General features: G+C 49.2%; 1 protein-coding gene across 7 annotated transcripts in view; it reads left to right on the top strand.

Annotated features, from left to right (window-relative positions):
- Positions 1-19,660, top strand: part of NFATC2 (nuclear factor of activated T cells 2) — a 187,654-nt gene that overhangs the window by 119,944 nt on the left and 48,050 nt on the right. For all 7 annotated transcript variants that reach the window (XM_067708473.1, XM_067708470.1, XM_067708472.1 and 4 more), the window contains exons 6-7: positions 2,218-2,358; positions 19,178-19,233. In XM_067708473.1, the coding sequence (XP_067564574.1) occupies positions 2,218-2,358; positions 19,178-19,233 (197 nt within the window). The remainder of the gene's footprint in view (positions 1-2,217; positions 2,359-19,177; positions 19,234-19,660) is intronic.

Here is a 19,660-nt window from a genome sequence, read left to right as displayed (position 1 = left end):
CCCTGGGACCAAAAGCCCCCACTGGCCCCCTGAATGCATCAAAGGCAGATCTTAAAAGCTGGGACCTGCTCTTCTAGGCGGTGTGGCTGCTGCTTTCACTGCTAGTAAATCCCCATTGGTGGCAGCTCAATTAGGAAGTCATACAGAACTCCTCTGTTGAAAGAAAGGCTTAATAACCTGGCCCATGTGGGAGAAATTAGCAGCTTCTGCAGAGAGGCCTTTTTAATACGTACTCTTAACTGGCAGCCCCTTAGAACCGCGCTGGCTGGTGGGCCCCTGGGAACAGAGAGCCTGGGCCGAGCCTGGGATGGGAAGATACCGGCAGGGCCATCACTGAGAGTCATCCGACTGCATTTTCAGTGTAAAGTGTCTGGGAGCGTCTGGCCCGCAGCAGACTCCTTAAATGTCACCAAGTGTGTGGCGGCTCCTGAAGGGACTGATTTCAACGTGGCTCTGGGGCCGAAGGGAGGGGGGTGCTGGACCTGGAGGCCCAGGCCAGCCAGGAGGACAGGGTTGGGTCTGAGCCTCGGGCCTCACGTGGCTGCGTCCCCGGCTCCCGGATGGGGAGGTCCGCAGGCCCCTGGCACGGAAAGGGCTGGCCCTCTGCCCAGTTCTTGGGCTCTGGGAGGAACGCCAGGAGCTCAGGCTGACTCACCCAGGGAGGGCCGGCCTCTTCGGCCCACGCTGCCAAGGTGAGGCCGAGGAGATGGTCCCTCATGCTGGATGGGACCCATTTCTCACCCTGCCCAAGGAAGGCATCTGGAGAGGGTCTTCATTCTTTCCTGCAGCCTACCTTCAGAAGAATTGGTTGGCTGGAGGGGCTAGGAGATGGGGTTCTGGAGCTGGACAAACCAGTTCTGGAGGGGTCAGATCTAAGCGTCACCCCATCTGACTTCTCCTAGGCTTTCGTTTGCTCCCCAAAGGTGAATAATTTTAGTACTTCTTTTCTTAGAAGGTTACTGTGAGCATTCAAATATGTCATTGTGGTTAAACACTCAACCTGTGCCATTCCTCATTGTAGATACAGATGAAGATGTAGGTGCAGATGTGTAGAGATATCGATATGTATATGTGTGTCAAGATATATTGAGACACATCTGTATCCATACATGTCTCCATCCATCCATCAACCCTTCCTCCCTCCCTCCCTCTCTCTCTCTTTCTTTCCTCCCTTCCTCCCTTCCTTCCATCTATCAGTACTTGCATCCATCCATCTCAGGCATCCCCTGCTAAGTCCTAGGAACTGTCCCCAGCCCTGGGCTCACAGCATGCCCAAAGCGACGCTCCTCCCTCCTGGGCTCACGTTCTCGTGGGGAAGAGACGAAAGACAGATTAACCAATAAAGCTACATGTAGTGCGTCTGAAAGTGGAAAGTTCTTTGGAAATGATTCAGCAGGATAAAGGGGAAAGAGGGAGAGACACAGCCAGACAGATGGAGAGAGGATGGGTACTGCTGTTTTAACTCTGAGGGGGAGAATGGAAGGGTAGGGGTAAGGAAGCTGCCCTGAGGAGGTGACATCTGAGGAGAAACCTGCAAGAAGTAAGGAAGGTAGCCATGCGGGTAATCAGGGAAGAACCTTCCAGAGAGAAAGACTTGAAGGGGCAGACATTGAAAGATAGGAGCATGCGATGTATGTTTGAGAGATGGTGAGAACATTCTAGAAGTGTGACTGGAGCAGAGTGAGCAAGGGGGAGTTCTAGGAAGTGTGGTCAGAGAAGTGATGGGGGCAAATCATGTTCAGGATGGCAAACGAATTCCAAGGCCAAGGCATCTGAACCTTTAGGAATCAGGTTCTGAAGTTTACATCCGTGAGCCCTTCGTGTGTTGCTGACATCAAGTGCAGGAGAAAAGAGTACGTTCTAGCAAAGGAAATCTCTTACAAAAAAGTTGATTTGCCCATCCTTTTATTAAAAAAAAAAAAAATCAAATTCTTACTCTCCTTTCCTCCCTCAAAGGAGAACAGGCATCTGTCTCTCGATTCACGAAAATGAAAAGTGTTGTTAGGAGAAAATTAGCCGAAATTACTTGGGGCATTTTGACAAGAACATAACATTTGCATAGTCACTGGTTGCCAGGGGTGAGGCTTCCATGTTTGCAATGACAACAAGTGACCAAGGTGGGCAGAGTGCATTGTGTCCCGTTCCCGTGAAATCACTGGACGATTCTGCATGGGCATCTCCTGTCATCACACTGTCTTCTTTTTCTCCCGCCCGCAGCCCAGCGATCCGCCCATGAGCTGCCCATGGTGGAAAGACAAGACATCGACAGCTGCCTGGTCTACGGGGGCCAGCAGATGATCCTCACGGGACAGAACTTCACGGCCGAGTCCAAAGTCGTGTTTACCGAGAAGACCACAGGTCAGGGGGCCTTCTGAGTGCCATACAAAATTGACCATCTTTTTCTTTCCAATGACATTGATTTGGGGGTTAGATCCCATTGTGTAGTTTCCTGTCCTGCTCTCCTTACCATGAGAAATTTCCCTTGTCTCCAGTGATCTTGATATCGACACGGTTCACCATTGCATGAGCGTGTTATAATGTATTTTAACTCATCCTTGCTTGTTTTGTTGGATGATAAAGTTTTGCCCACCCTTAACTTTTTTTTTTTTTTTTTTGCGGTACGTGGGCCTCTCACTGTTGTGGCCTCTCCCGTTGCGGAGCACAGGCTCCGGACGCGCAGGCTCAGTGGCCATGGCTCACGGGCCCAGCTGCTCTGTGGCATGTGGGATCTTCCCGGACTGGGGCACGAACCCGCGTCCCCTGCATCGGCAGGCGGACTCTCAACCACTGAGCCACCAGGGAAGCCCCCCACCCCTAACGTTTTTTAAAAAAATTATATTTTCACATCAGGAGACACATTCTTTTAAGTTTTTTACTGTTATCAAGAAGGGAGGGCTAGCAACACAATGATTAATCGTGCATGCTCTGGCCCTGGGTATCCTGGGTTCAGATCCTGCCTTTGCTACTTGCTTGCTCTGTGATCTTAGGCAAATCACCTGACCTTTCTGTGCCTCCATTTCTTTATGTATAGAATGATAATAGCAAGAGTTATCACCCCATAGGGTTGTCGCGAGGATTAAATGAGTTAATACATGTCAGGTGATTATAATGGCACCAGGTATATTGTTAGTCAACAAATACTGGCTGCTTGTATTTTTATTATAAATAGTACTGCAGTTAATCTTGTTATACTTGGAGGATTAATTAATCTTCTTATACATGAATCTCCATGTGTATCTTTTTTGTTTATTTAGGGTTTATTCCAGAGTACAGTTTTGGATAATCATTTCGAGAGCTTGAAATACATATTGCTTCTAGAATTCAAATTACCTTCCAGAAACATACAAATGGGAAACTTCCACCAATACTGTGTCAGTGATGGTTTCACCCCATCCCAGAAGTGCCGTGTTTTTTAATTTAAAAAAATATTTGCTGAACTGGTACTGTTTTGACTTGGCGCTCCTTTGCTATGAGAGGTTTAATGTTTCTGTTTATTGGACCTGTGTATTCTTTCTTATATGGACTGTCTGTTAATGTGATTACCAATGAGGACATGGTAGAAAGACAGTGATCAAAAGTAGGAAAAATATCAGGTTATATAATTTATTTGATAGTTATCGATGCTAGGCCAAGCTTTTTTTTTTTTTTCCTTCCTATGACATGATTTCCAGTTAATTCAAAGGGGTGTTTGTCTGTTTGTTTACTGCCCTGAGGAGGATCCACAGACTGTCACAGGCAGGTTGTCCACTTGTGGGGATTCTGCGCTGCATGAGGGTACCTCCTCTGGGGGCTGCTATTCAAACTGGATACATCCTGGAGCTGTGTGTTACTAAACTTCTGATGGGAGGAAGCGGAATGTCTTAGAGAAGGGGTGCTTCTTCCCAATTCACACAAAGCCTCCTCGTGAGATGGGCTGGCCCTGTGACTAGGGTGTGACAACTGCTTCCTTACACTTTGGAAGCGTGATAGAAGGCAGGTGGTTTTAAAGAAGTTTGACGAAGCCGTTGCCAAAAAACCCCCACAAAAAACGGGCATCAAGTCAGGCTGTGGCAGTGGGGAGACGGACAGGTGGGTTTGAGTGGTTCAGAAGGCATGTGGTCAGTCCCTGCGGGTTTGAGGGGCTGTGGTGGTGCCGTGAGGGGAGAGGAACGCAGATGTGTAAGTGGGTGCATTGCATCTGTCATATGGTTGTCCAGTACTTTATTTAACCATTCTCCCTTTATTGGATGTTAGGCTGCTTCCAACTCTGTGCTATTGTAAGTAACTCAGTGATGAACATCCTCGATATTCCTTTGGTCAGCTAGGTAAGGACTCATGTTCTCCAGCCAGTCTGCTTGTGTTCGAAGCCCAGGTCTACTGCTTTCTAGCGGAGGGACCTTGGGCAAGTTACTTAACCTCTCTGGGCAACAGTTTCCTTCTCTGTATAAAGAGAATGGTGGCAGTTCGACCTCATAGGGTGGTCCTACGAGTAAGAGTTCATAACTGCTTGGTACAGTTGTCCCTCAGTATCTGCAAGAGATCGGCGCCAGGGTCCCCGCGGGTACCAAACTCTGCAAATGCTCAAGCCTTTGTATAGAGTGGTGTAGTATTTGCATAGAACCTATGCACATCCTCTCATACACTTTAAATCACTCTAGATTACTTATAAGACCTAATACCAGGTAAATGCTATGTAAATAGTTGCCAGTGAATGGCAAATTCGAGTTTTGCTTTTTGGAACTTTCTGGAATTTTTGGGGGGGATATTTTTATCTGTGGTTGGTTGAATCCATGGATGTGGAACCTGTGGATTCGGAGGGCCAAGTGCTTGATATGTATTAGCTAACACTGTTTGTTACTGTTATTTCCTAGGGTTGAGGCCTCCATGTGGTGTAGTGCGTTCAAGGGGCATGCACACTTTTAAGTGTCTTGATACATTTTGGAGGAGACTTTGTCAGGCGGTGGAACAGCAGTCTCGCGGCAAGAAGGTACTAGGCTCTCATGAGACAGAGAGCAAACCTGTGTGGCTGGAGTAGAGGCTGGTTATCACCAGGACGTGCTTTGATGAGCAGGCGAAGCCCAGAGCAGAGAGGTCTCCTGATGCCAGGTAGAGACATGGCTTTGGTTTAGTCTGCACGTGAGTAAGGTAATAGGGAGTCATGGTGGGTTCTTGAGCAGGAGAGTGGCATGAAATGTAAATGGCCAAGTAAACATTACCTGATGGATCTCCAGGACCAGGAAATCATCCTGCTGGCCGTCTGCTGACTTTCACAAGAAGTGTGTGGCTTCAAGGCACCTTATCGGCAGAGGGGAAATGCTAGTAATATACAGACCTCTTGTTCTCTGTGTCCAGGTTGGCAGTCTCTTTGCGGGGCTGCTGGAAGTGTGCAGGGATGGCCTGGAGGCCAGGTGCTACCAAGTTCCTTGTGGAATTAGGAGCCAGACAGCTTTAAACTGTCTAGAGAGCTTGTGAGGTCTACTCAAGGGCCTCCAGTAGGTATTTGCTGGCTGGCTGGCTGGATGGAAGGCATTTACTCTCTAGCTTTCCTTCTCTTGGTTTCAGAAGAAATTTCAGTTTACCTCTTGAAGGGAGGAAAACCCAGAGTCTGTTTCAACTTTGAAAAATTGCATGTTAATAAGAAGAGGAATGATAATAGTTTTCTCTGATTGAAGCCTGTCTGTGGGCGGGCCCTTTGCCTGCTGCGTTCCGCATCTTGTCTCATCGAACCGGACACCTGCGGGAGGCAGGTGGCTAAGCCTGGAGAAGTTAGCGGACTCACCTGCAGATTATCCAGCGTCGTTCTGTTGTTCAGTTTCCCTGGACCTCAGATTCCAGTGAGCGAGTTAATGACGGTCTTGCCCTCCCAGAGTTAAACGCATAAGCAAGCAGCGGGCACTCAGCACGTCGGGCGTGCTTGTGGAGTGTTCGTTGTTATTTTTACGTTTTCTCCAGTATTCTCATTGCTTAGGCCATAGACATCGTTTATTGGACACACACTGCCCCAGTGCGGGCCTGGCAGGCAGACTTTGGGAGGCTGTAAGCTGCACTGGTTACCAGCATAGCTCTGAGGTCAGACGGCCTGGGTTTGAACCCATGATCTGTGTTTGGTAGCTTTGTCATCCTGGGTAAGTCATGTCACCTCTCTGAGCCAATATTTCCTCTTTTGTAAAATACAGATGATTTACTTCACTTGAGAGACAAGATTAAATGAGATGATACAGTTTAGGCTCTTTGCATAGAGCTTAGCACCTTACAGATGCTCATTAAATGTCAGCTTTTATTATTATTCTCATCATCATCATCATATCTTGGCTGTGGAAGGACAAGGATGGGTACGATTTTATCTCATGGAACCAAGAGACATTGAAAAACAAGAATAAGTAATAATGAACTATGTGCCAGGCCTTGTTCTAAGCACTTTATATGTAGTAACAATCTGATTCCTCGTGGCAGCCCTACAAGATAGCTATTTTCTGATGAGAAACTGAACACAGAGAGGTTAAATAACTTATCGAAGATCCCACAGTTGGTAAATGGCAGTGCTGGGTTGGCCCCTAGGAAGCCTGGCTCTACAATCTGTATCCTTGATCATTTAGCTTTTCTACTTTGAAAAAGTTCAGAACCAGGTTAATTTGTCTGAAGATCCTTTAGCTGCTCTGAGCCACTGACTTGAACCATTTTGTGGTGAGCTGGACTCTTGAATTCTGCAGCAAGTCACCGAGGCCAGGTAGGTCCATTTAGGACTGTGGCATGCCTAACGTATGAGAACCTGGGGTGAATACGGTCCCTGGATCGATGCCAACAGACAAGCCGGGGTGTCTGAGGTGTCCCTGGGCCCTCAGAGAAGTGGTGGGCTTCTCTCGTGGGACGTCTGGCTCCGGGTGGCTCTGACAGACAGAGTGGGGAGTTGTCTTGTGTTTGCAGGGAGCCAGCCCTGCTCTTTTGACCCCAAGAACTTGCCTCCCAGCCCAGGACTGCCTTCTGCAGGGGGAATCCCTGTTGCTCAACTTCTTTTTTCCAAAACGCAGCCCCGTTCCCATCTCCATGGACAGTTTGGCCAGCAGGGCCGCTGCGAGGTGGGGCGGAGTGGAACAGTTGAAGTTTTCCAAGGAAGGGGAACCCCAGCTGGTTCTCACATTAAGGAAAGGTGGACAGCCTCCTGGGCTAATCTTAGCCCCCCTGTTGGGTCATCGGCACCACCAGCTCCAAAGTTCTTTTTATAGCCGTCGACTGAGATGGAATTGGCAGTTCCACTCCAGCAGGATGACAAATTGGAGGACGGTGGAAACACAGTAGGAGAGGGGTAGCGTGGTGTTTCTTAAGTTAGAAAAGCTCGGTGTTTTGGAAAATGGCATCTTATTTATAGCAGCAGTAATAGTAATGATTATTATATTGTTTTTATTACCATTTTTAATCATTTGCATGACTTCCAGGAGACCGTATGTGCTGGCCCTTGCCCGTCTCTCTGATTTCAGCTTTTTTGACTCACCCTCTTGCTCCTTTGGCCGTAGCCACACCGTCTTCGTTCTGTCCTCAAACACCCCACACTCCTTTCTGTCACAGGACCTTTGCTTTTGCTGTTTCCTCATGGGTTGTGGCCTCCTTCTCCTACAAGTCTCAGCTCAGGGCGACTTTCTTAAGGAGCCCCTCCTTGACCAACTGCTCTGAAGTTGTTCAACCTCTGCCACAGCCCTGTCCCTCTCTGTCCCATTGCCCTGCCCTGTTTTCCCAGTAGTAGTTAGCTCTGCTGGAATCATCTTGTCTCTGATGTCTCTCACGTCAGAGCTCCTTGAGGACGGGGATGTGGTGTTTGCTGCTGTATGTGCAGCATCTAGAACAGCCCCTGGCACTTAGTAGGTGCTTATACATGTTGTTGAATGAATGTGTCCTCTCCTTTAATAGTCATACTGGCCCCGAGAGGCAGGTGCGTTACCCCCATTTTACAGATGAGACAACTGAGGCTCACAGAGGTCAAGCCATGGGCCCCAGGTCAGCTCACAGCAGGTAACAGAGCTGGAATCCCAGGCAACATTTATCATCAATCCCCAAGGAATCTCTCTAGGCACATCCAAGAGGACAAAGAGGAACCCAGCAGAACGATCAGCGTCTTTCCTATTTACCATTTTCAGTCATTGCTGAAAAGCCTTTATATATTCTGTGAAATTTAAAAAATGTGTAATCTTCTAGGCGAAGGTCACGCCGGGAAGTCCAGGCTGTTCCTGACTTCAGCTGGTAACCCTGGCGCCCGGCCACCCGGGCCTCAGGCGGAGTCAGGGGTCCCAGCAAAACATTGCAAAACAGGAAAAAATCTAAGGACACAAAAATAAAAGTGATGTGGCAGCGGAAACCGGGTTGCCATGGCTTTGAGCGACTCGCTGCGCCTGGGTGGGATCCAATGTTTTGGAAGGTTCCTCCACATGACACAGGGTTTTGGAATTTTTCAGCTGGTAAATCTTTCTTAATTCAGGCCCCCGGCCCCAGCCAAGTAGCTCCCTGGCTCTCTGTGTCCCGCGGGGGCGTAGGTTGGAAACCTGCCCGCGTCGGATTACTCAGCTTTGAAACTTAAATTGTTTGAAGAGAGCTTGTGTTTTGTTTTGTTGGACGATTTTCTGGACCACTCTGATGGCAGAGGCTCCTATCACCTGTTGAGAGGGCAAATTGATTTTTTAGAAAGGAGGCGTGGGTGGTGGAATTCCCTCCTTCCCACTGAGTCATCATATCCTAATGTGAGTCACTTTATGACTTGGAGGTTCCCAAAGGTTGTATTTTGAGCTTTGTTTAATAAATACAAATGCATATGCTTAAAATAAAAATTTTTTGCTAAATTAAGTACTTTTCCATGAATTAGTGCCCTGGAAACATTGGAACTCGCTTAGAGAAGACACCTCCTCTTCCCACCTGTTTTTCTCCGTGGGTTGGGCTTCACCCGGTCTGGTGTCTTCTGAAAAAGTGACCTGGTCTGGGAGTCCCTCTGCTTTGGTCTTCCCACTGGGAGAGGTCAGACTCCAAGCTGGGCTTGCCCATGACTAAGGCTCTGTAGACCTTTGCCCTCGGTGACTCACGTCCACGGTGTCACTGGCCCCTGGAGCTGGAGCCCACCCCTTAACACACAGCTGGCTGGGACACAGAGCTTTCCTCCAAAGAGGCCAGATCGCCACTCGGGAGCCCCACTGGAGGTAGAGAAAATGGTCTTATTTTCAGAGGGCTGAGTATTTGCCCAAACTTCAGTCCTCTTGCATGCGAGAACAGACTTTGGAGTGAAAGGATCCTTCTGTTTAAATGCCTGAAAAAGAGGACACAGAGAAATGTTTTCTAATTAACTCGGGTCCTAGTGTTTCCACCATCAGAAATTATTCTTGGCGCCAACAGACGTTCTGTAATTTGCAATTAGCAGGCTGGAATTTCCACCTCCATCGAGAAAATCATGATATCTTTTATTAATGAACGGCCTGACACCCTCTTGTGTTATTTTTTTTCCCCCTACAGTTGTGGTTGCATACTTTTTTTTTTTTAAGTAAAAATTGTGTGTATTTAAGGGGTCGGCAGGCTGGATTTGGGATCACCCAGCAGATTTGGCTTGAAGCCTGGATAGGCCTCATATTATGTGCTTTGGGACTTAGTTTCCCCATCTCTAAAATGGTGTTGGTGGTATTTCAGCAATAAAAGGAGATCAAGGATCTGAAAGTGTCGGGCCATAGGAGGTGCCCAGAAAATGTCAGCTGACCTTCCATGTGTCCTCTGGGAGCTCAGTTTACTTAACAGGGAGTGGGGAAGGCAGGCCTGTGTTGGTTTCTTGTCTGGGAGAAGAATCCTTCCTGGCACGGGTGCGTCTCTCCCCTCCTCTCAGCCTTGACCCTTCAGACTCTTGCTGTCACACCCGATACAGTGGAGGCAACATGACTAATGGCCCGCCCCCTGGCCCCATCTTACAGATGGGAAGCCAACTCACTGAGGGAGATTGGCAGACTTCCTTGAGGTGACAGGGCACATCAGAGGAAGGCGGGTTCCCAAACTCCCACTTCCCAGTTCCCAGGGTGACTGTGTGAGCTGGCGTGGGACATCTAGAGATGACAGCCCATCGCTGAGAAGAGGTGCCCCTGGAGGCATGAAAGATGAGCTGAAATCCGGCCTCTATGTAAATGACCTGTTGTTGCTCTTTTAGCCTCACTCCTCTGCTCACTCAGCCCCCAGGACTGCCTTAGTTGCTCCCCAGATGTTTATTAAACCCCTACTGTGTGCAGGTTCTATGCCAGGCACTGGGGGCACATGACATACGAGATCCCTGCTCTCAGCGGGTGGACAGTCTCAAACTTGTTTATAAGCAGGTCACTTTGAGACAGGGCGAGTGCTGTGAAGACAGGGAAACCAGTCCTAGGAGCAAGAGCAAAGGGGCTGGAAGTTAAGAGAAAAATATAGGATGCTAAGTTAATTTCGAATCTCAAGCAGTGCATTTCTTTAGTATGAGTATGTCCTGTGCAGTGGCACAGAGCTTGGGACAAACTGGTAGTTAAAAGAGTATTCATCATTTTCTGAAATTCAAATTTAACTGAACGGTCTGTATTTTTATTTATTAAATCTGGCAACCATGGACAGTGCAGTCAGGGAGGGCTTCCCTGAAGAGGTGGCTTTGAGCAGAGCCCTAAAGGCAGGAAAGAGGGAGCCATGTGGATGGTCAGAAGAGTGTCCAGGGCAGAAGGAACTGCCCCGTGCCAGGGTCTCAGCATGGGGATGAGCTTGGGGTGTTTGGGGAACTGAAAGCAGACCCAGGTGGCTGGTGCAGGGTGAGAGTGAGCGGGAGTGTGACACCAGTCAAGCCTGGAGAGGTCGCCAGGGAGGGGGGGGTCAGGTCATGCTGGGCCATGTAGGCGTGGCGAGGAGTTTGGATTTCATTCCAAAAGCGAGTAGCTCTTGGAGGCTTTTAAGCATGGGGGTGTCATGATCTCATTTACATTTTTACCTTTTTTTTTTTTTTTTTTTGGCGGTACGCGGGCCTCTCACTGTCGTGGCCTCTCCCGTTGCGGAGCACAGGCCCCGGACGCACAGGCTCAGCGGCCATGGCTCACAGGCCCAGCCGCTCCGCGGCATGTGGGATCTTCCCAGACCGGGACATGAACCTGTGTCCCCTGCATCGGCAGGTGGACTCAGCCACTGCGCCACCAGGGAAGCCCTCATTTACATTTTTAAGGTTGCTCTGGCAATCTGGATGGAGAATGGTCTTTGGGGGTTGGGTGCAGGGACAAGTGGAAGCTGGGAGGTGACTGAGCAGCGGCTGCAGTTGTGGGACAGGGCAGGTAAGCCCACCAGGAAGTGGTGGGGCAGGAGGAGAGTGGGAGGTGTGGGAATCAAGGCACTCCTCTCCAGCTCTCAGGAAATACACAGGGGCAGTGGTACCATTTCGGGTGGGGGAAATCCTAACTAAGGGGCCACTCCCAGTCCCCCCATCTGCTGGGCTCGTTAAGCCCGTGCATCCAGGGAGCATGCGTTTTCCTGCTAGTTAGCAGTCGTAAAGAGCAGACTGAAATGACTTCAACCATCTTCATCTAGCTAATTTGAAAAAGCAGGGCCAGGCCTGGGAAGCGTCACACACAGTTTCCTAACCCAAGCAGACACTTTGATTTCCTCTCCGTTTGCCTCGAGCCCGGTGGCACGCTCACGGCCCCAGTGAGGACGGATTGCTTTCCTCCTCCTGAAAGCGTGCGCGTTTCTGCTGTGAGTGCTGACACGAGCCCGTTGCTGACACGAGGCTGACTGCTAAGGCTGTAGCCCGGATCCAGCGCCAGCCCTGCTGCTTCCTGCTGCTCTGCTCCATCGTAGGGTTCAAGAGCTGCCTGCAAAGAGAATCCACTCAGCAAACCCAAGTACAGGGGCCCGCCGTCTACAGACGCACTGGCCATTGAGGCATCGTTCCCCCGGCACCGCGGCCAAGTTAAAACAAAGGCTGTGGTGTTACTTGGGCCATGCGCTTCCTCCCACCCCATTTTTTTTCTCTTGCAGAGTCTCGCTAAGTCTTCTCTAGACCCAACCTCTTTGCCCAAAGAAATTGGCTCTTTTCTCTTCGCCTCTGAGTAAAGACTTGGAAGAGCCTGTTTTGTGCTGGCTGCCAGCCCGTGTTAATTTAGGACAGGGGAAGTTTGCCCGAACATCTGCTTGAAAGACCGAAGTCCTTTATTTCATCTCAGCCAGAGCAGGAGAAGCAGACTTGGTCTTCTTGAGCCTCTTCTGTCCTGGGCAGGTTTTCCAAGTCCCAGACCTGGGGTAGGATCCAGAGGTGGGTCATCTCGAACTCGGGCTGAGCGGCTCTGGTTGAGTTTCATTCCTTGTCTGCATCTGTACTCCAGGCTCATTCCTCCTCAGTCCGTTCACAGAAAGGACTCTTCTACAAGGGTTCGGTGATTTCTCTTTGTGGGGTCTTTTTGCTGGAGAGGCCAGTAGTCAGACACTTCCTGAGCTCTGGCTGTGGGCTGAGCGCTTGGGAATATGAGGTCAGTTTGTTCATTTAGTCCACCATTGTTTTTTTTTTTTTTTTTTGTGGTACGCGGGCCTCTCACTGCTGTGGCCTCTCCCGTTGCGGAGCACAGGCTCCGGACACGCAGGCTCAGCGGCCATGGCTCACGGGCCCAGCCGCTCTGCGGCATGTGGGATCTTCCTGGACCGGGGCACGAACCCGCGTCCCTTGCATCGGCAGGCGGACTCTCAACCACTGTGCCACCAGGGAAGCCCCACCATTGTTTATTGAGCATCTATTAAGGGCCAGACACGTAGTGCTGGGGAGAAAGCCAAGAGCAAGACCGCCATGTGGCCCTGCTCTCCGGGAGCCCCCAGCCTAGCAGGAGAGAGAGATGGAAAACCAGTGGGCTGATAAAATGATGTCAGAGAGTGGAAGGTAGGAGAAGAAGCTGACAGAGGATGGGGGGACCTCCCTGAGCCAGACCTGAAGGATGGGGAGGAACTGGTCCTGGTGAGGTATGGAGAAGGGCAGGCATGGTTGTTGGAGGGATAGAGGAGGCCAGTGTATCCGGAGCTGAGTCGGGGGTCAGAAGCTGAGGAAGGAGGCAGTGTCCCCATCCCAGCAGAGGTGAGGAACCTTGAATCCATTTCTCTTTTGAGCTCCGGTGGGACCCAGGGCCCTGCCTCCTTGTCTGGGGGCCATTGAGGGCAAGAGGGCATGTGTGGCTTGTGTCAAGTCCCCAGCAGCCTGCAGGGGGCCTGCTGTGCCGTAGGAGCTTAATCCACACTGGGGGTCCATGCCCAGCCTCCCTCTAAGATCGTGGCCCCAGGGGGCTCCTGGGAGACAGACAAATCAACAGGCAGTTACAATATACTTTTTTCTTAAGAGAAAAACTTTATTTTAAAAATGCACATCAATTAAAATCGCCCATAATTCTACCATGTTTCTTAAATCATGTGAAGGAAGATGTGAAGGTCTCACCCCATCCATCTAGTCCCAGGCTTGGGGTTGTGACTCTCCAGGCAGCTTGGGGCACAGGTTCCTTAAGCATGAGCAGAGATGTTTGTAGACTCACAAAGTGATGTCATGCCTCATGTACTAGTCTGCTACACTTTAAAAATTCTGCTTTTAGGACTTCCCTGATTAAGAATCTTCCCAAGGGTTAAGAATCTGCCTGCCAGTGCAGGGGACATGGGTTCAGTCCTTGGTCCGGGAAGATCCCACATGCCACGGAGCAACTAAGTCTGTGCGCCACTACTACTGAAGCCCGCGTGCCCTAGGGCCAGTGTGCCACAACTACTGAGCCCACGTGCCTCAACTACTGAAGCCTGCATGCCTAGAGCCTGTGCTCCACAACAGGAGAAGCCACCGCAATGAGAAGCCCACGCACTGCAACAAAGAGTAGCCCCTGCTCACTGCAACTAGAGAAAGCCCGCGTGCAGCAACGGAGACCCAACACAGCCAAAAAAAAAGAAATAAGAAAAAAAAATTCTGCTTTTTAATATAGCAGGGATGCATTTCTAGGTCAGAAAACATGACCGTCCTTATTTGAAGATATTTCTGTACCATACCAAGTATGGATGGCCCATGATCGATTCAGTCTGTCCCTATCAATGAATACTTTCTATGGCCATTTTATTTATTTGCAATGAGAAGTGTAGTGCAAAGAACTGAAACGAGAAGCTGTGGTACCCACCAGAATACTGGGGTCGAGATGGCCAGCCAATTCTTTCTCCTTAAAGTTGGGCCTAAGATACCAAATTCTAAAATAATAATAGTGGTAACAGTGCTCACTGTGGGCTGGGCATTTTACTAAGGATTTTACGTACAATTTCTATTTGAATTCTTACCACAGCTCTTTGAAGTCAAGAAATTAAGTTTATTTTCTGGCCTATGAGGAAACTGAGGCACAGAGGTTAAGATACCATTCAAGGGCCACACAGCAAGTACATGGCAGTGATGGGACTTGAACCCAGTCAGAGTGACATCAGGCTGAGAGAGTCCTGCCAGCGTTTACTGTGAATTCCACTGCCTCCCGGAAGGTCCATTCAGAGGATGGGATTAGTATGTTCTCTTGGTGAAACCCAGGACCTATGAGTTGGGATTTCATGTGGGGTGGGGGGATGGAAGAAGAGCCCGGGAATGGCCTTGAGGTATTTTGTAAGGCGCATGCTCCCCTTAGAGACCAGCCCCCTTGGTGTGTCTTCCATATGCTATGTAGCATCAAGGACTCAACGGCAGCTGTCACTTCCCGTTGAGGGCTGGTTTGTTCAGAACGGAGTAGAACGGAGTGCAGGGACGGGAGAGGCACAGCCAGGCTAGATGCCTGAAACTGCCCTTGGGGCTTTTAAAAAGTTGAGATAATGGTGTAAACACCCATTTTTGAAAGGAAAGAAACTCAGGCACCATGCCACCTGTCTCCTGTAACAGACATTGTCCTTTTGTAAATTCCCTCCAGCCCATGCCTGCAGGCAAATGTATTTATAACTGCAATCAGAGAATGTTTTTTTATTATTTTCTGATTGAAAAATGCTTGTGTTTTTTTTCAATCGTGGAACAAATGCAAAAAAATGATAAAGGAGCCAATATTTATATCATCTGTTGCTGCTAGCCCTGCTGCTAATGCTTGCCAATGTCTGTTGAATGTTTATACTCTGTCTGGGTCTCTTCTCTTGGAATGAACCTGTGATGTGTAGGTGCTCTGATTATCCCCGTATTTTGGATAAGAGACAAAGAGAGGTAGAGTATCTTATCCCAGCTCACACAGCTAATTGGGGGCAACACAAGGAGGGATTCAAAGCTGGGTCTGTCCGCTCCGGAGTTTGGGGTATGTAGGATAAAATGGAGAGCATTCTGGTGACCCATAGAGCGGAAGTCTGTTCCGGCAACGGAACACGCCCGAGAACGCTGGGGGCTCCAGTACATGTGTCGCTGGAGGACGCTGGGTGAGTAGGCATTTCCTCCGAAACCCCACAGGCTGCTTTCCTGGGCAGACATCTGGAGCTTGGGGTGTGGCCGCCTGGCTGCCAGGCTGGGGCTCAGGGGATGGCGGTGGGAGGGCTTCTCACTGAGCGGGTGGAGGGATGACCCTCTGCGGCCCACGCTGGGAGCCCCGTGTCGACACACCGGGGCCCTTGTTGGGCTTTGTGGTGGCCAAGGGCCTCCTGGGCACGTGGTTCTGGTTTTGAAGCAAAGAGAAGGTCAGGTCCTTGGAGCAAGGGGCCTGTGGTCCAGGAGGAAGGGAAGCAAGTTTTCCTGTCCTGACAGATAGGAAAGGGCCGGGGGTCTTTCTTTGTTTCTTTTTGGGTGGGGGGGGTGGCGGTATACAGGAGCAGAGTGGGACGCTGCCTGAGATGATATTGGGCGGTGGCTTCTTCTGGCCAAAATGTCGTACAGTCCTGAGAAAACCTCGGGCACATCCCAGCGGAGGGCCTTTCTGCAGAGCCCTGACAAGTTCCCCTCGTCACGGTGTGGGGAGAGGTACCTGTCTCTCAAAGGTCCACTAAGGTAGGGCCTGGAAGGTAGATGGGAGATGTGCGGGCCAGGGCAGGGGGCTGTGGTGAGGTGGCACCTGCAGCACCATCCGGAGAGGCCGCCGTGGTCCAGTTCCTGTCGGGGGTGCCCAGAGCGGCCAGACCATCTGAATTTTCTTTTTTTTTTTTTTTTTCAGGAGCAAAAACGTCATTTTCTGGTGAAATCTCATTTTGAAATGGCAGCAGCTAATTAAAAAGCCGCTAAGCCACACTATAGGCCACAAAACAAGCCAGAGCTCTGGGGTGAGGCCAATTGGCTTTTAAAGAAAGTAGTAGGAGGGGTGAGAATGGTGCCCCAAGAGGCTGGAACGGAGGCAGGAGCAAGGTGGGGCAGGGCCTTCAAGGCCGCCGTGGGATTTTAGATGGTATTTCTGGAGGCACAGGGCAAGCAGGGAAAGGTTTGAGAAGATGTGCGTGAACCTATGCGGTGGATGCGACATAAAAAGATCGTCCCTATGTAGGACCTTTCTCCAGCCTCCCAGGAAGCTGGCATCTTCTCTCTGCTTAGTAACCTTCAGCTTCTTTCCTTGAAAGCATTCCCTTTGTTATTGGACCGTGCCAGTTGTTGGTTTAATAACTGTCTACCGCATGTCTTTGGACAACCCCCCTTCCTTCTCTGGGCCTCAGTTTCCCTATCTGATGGTGTTCGGCTGGCTAATTTTTAAGGCTACTGTCTAGCACCTGTACCCTAGAATTCTATGGCTGTTGCTGGGTGGCGTTTTGTGTATTATGTACCCTCACCGGAGATGGAGACAAGTGTGAAATTTGGGGAGAAGGGCTCCTTTCCATTTCTCTCGGGTCCTTAGACCAGGGGAAGGGACTTTGAGGACTCTCCTCACGGTGACACCCTTTTCATCGCACCGTCATTTTGTATTTTCTATGCTTCATCTCCCGCTTATTGGCGTGAGTCAAGGAAGAGAGCTGGGTGGCAGCTTTATGGACCCAGCTCAATACTTCCCAGTCACGTTTCTGGGTACTTCTCGCTCTCTCCTCCCAATTTTGAGACATGAAAATGGGCCTTTCTTTTCTAAGTGAGTGACGCTCATACATGGTAATGAACCAAACCCAGAGAGCCACGGTACCATCAGTGGCAGAACTCAGTTCAGCCACTGAGAGGCTAGGGGGAGGTTGACACACCAGACGTCGACATGCTGTTCATTTGCTCAATTAATTTATTACTTGATCTTCTAACTTAGAGCTTGCACTGCAGTTAGTGAATAGAGACGTGGGATTTTTTTGTTTGTTTGTTTTTTGCAGTACGCGGGCCTCTCACTGTTGTGGCCTCTCCCGTTGCGGAGCACAGGCTCCGGACGCGCAGGCTCAGCGGCCATGGCTCACGGGCCCAGCCGCTCCGCAGCATGTGGGATCTTCCTGGACCGGGGCACGAACCCGTGTCCCCTGCATCGGCAGGCGGGCTCTCAACCACTGCACCACCAGGGAAGCCCGAGACGTGGTTTTTTGATGAGGACCCGTGCCTAGCTCGTACTGTCTCTGTTGGATGACCTTTGACCTGTCTTTGATAAAGAAATGAAGATTTTCTCTGAAGAGTTCTGTCCCGGGCTTTACACACTGGAAATACCCTATTTTGATGACTGAACTTCAAATTCCTTGACATCTATCCGTCTATCCTTTCTTGCTTCCTTCTGAGCAGTGGCTGGTGTCAGCTCCTGGCTTCATCCTGGCCCCATGAGCAGCCTTTGGAGCTGCTGACACTTTTGTATGCTCAGACGTGAGATGTTTACTCGGCACCTACAGTATGTTGGGTGTTGGGGAGACCGTGGCAGCTATAACTTGGTCCCTCCCTCAGGGATCTCACACCATAGCGAGAGTTGGTACACTAACCATGTTTTCCTCTTCCCTTTGGACGTAAAGCTGTGTCTTCCTTAGTCATTTCAGGGATTGCAGTGAGTAGAACTGTAAGGCCAAGACTTGCAGACTGACTTGTTGGGGAAGGCTCCAACTGGCTCAGCGCTTGTTCTTTCTTCAGATCATCTAGATTGCATTAGCTCTGGTAGCAATCACAAGATCTTTTATTAGTTATTATTTGGGGAAATATGTCCTATACAAGTTCAAATAATGCTTAGAAACCCGATTTCTTTGGGTGACGCTTAAGAGCCGAGACTATATGGGTTCAAATCTAACCTGTCACAGAGGCTGCTAATAGTGCTTACAAAGAGGCGGGACGCTTTGGCTAAGTGTCAGGACATGATGCATACCCAGCCCACCTTGGAGAGTTAATGCTGCACCTGAGCAGATTAAAGGCTCTGAGAAATCCTGCAGTAAAGAAACCCACTTGACTCTGACTCCGCCTTCTCCAAATTCTTACTAGCTGGTAGAACTTGCTTCCCTTTGTCATAAACCCATTTAATATTCTTCAGAGCGAGTGTTCCACAAAACACCCTGGAAACACTTGTGGAGATGATTTGTTTCAGCTGAAAACTGCCACTGGCCGATGTAGGTGGTCAGCAAAAAAAATCTATTATTTGCAAATGCAGAGTTTTGTTTGGCCCAACTTGTTGGCCCCGAACTGGGGAACCAGTGCCCTGCTCCAGGGGAGGAGGGTTTACCCCTGAGCAAACCTCTCAGCGCCTGTTGTAATGAGTCACATGAGAGCCAGGCTCTCTGTTGACTGAAAGGTGAAGGGTGGGTGCCTGTGTTTCCACTCACTCCAAGGCCTCACGAGCCAGGACATTGTTTAAGCCCCTTAGGACAGAATATGTGAGCCACCTGTGTTCTCAGACAATGAAGAAGTCATGTCTGGGACAGCCAGGGATCTGTAATGGGGCCCCTGTGACAGTCTTGGCATATGCAGAGTGTTTTGGAAATAGTCTTTGGTTGAACAAAGCGTATTAGCAAGTAGAGCGTGTAACAATACTTGGTTTTTTTTAAAAGAAAGAAAGATATGTAGACATTCAAATATAGAGAAAAAACATAGCGGTATTGGGACGATGGGCAATTTCTATTTTTTCCCTTATCTTGTATTGTTGCCCAGTTTTCTGTTGTCAAGGATGCCTTCTCTTTGCAAAAACAAATATGCATTTATAGAAATAAAAATACATATATGTACATATATGCATCCATAATGCAAACGCACAGGTGTACTTTACTGAAATCATCTAACACGTAAGCCAAGATATATATAAGTTGGTGAGTTTTTGTCTTAAATTCTCAGTTGCTAATAGTTCCTTCAAAGTCTGTCATTTTAAAATTTTTCCAGATGGGCAGCAGATTTGGGAGATGGAGGCCACGGTGGATAAAGACAAGAGCCAGCCTGTAAGCACGCGGACGCGACGACCGGACGCCCTGTCCTCCCCTCCCCCACCTCCCTCGTGCTCTCTTTCCCTCTTCTTTCCCCTTCCTTCATCAAAGTCCCAGTGCTTTGGACCTAAAAGGCACTCAGTGGGTATTGAATTGATGAATGAATTACACGTTTATTGAGCACCACGCCCTTTTGATTTGTAGCAGTGACATCTTCATATACCTTGATAGAGTAAGTGGTAAGTCTTTCTTCGCTGCAGCTGAAAAGTCAACTTCCCCTTAATTAGAATTTTGCCTGTAAATGTACGGAACATGTCACGAGTCCTTTTACTTATTTCTTTATTTTTATTGAAGTATAATTGATTTAAAATATCATGTGTGTTTCCATTGTACAACAAAGTGACTCGGTTATGTATATGTATATATCAATATTCTTCTTTTA

Source organism: Pseudorca crassidens, chromosome 15, assembly GCF_039906515.1.
Source record: "Pseudorca crassidens isolate mPseCra1 chromosome 15, mPseCra1.hap1, whole genome shotgun sequence".
Lineage (NCBI taxonomy): Eukaryota > Metazoa > Chordata > Mammalia > Artiodactyla > Delphinidae > Pseudorca > Pseudorca crassidens.
This window is presented reverse-complemented; position numbering and strand designations above follow the sequence as displayed.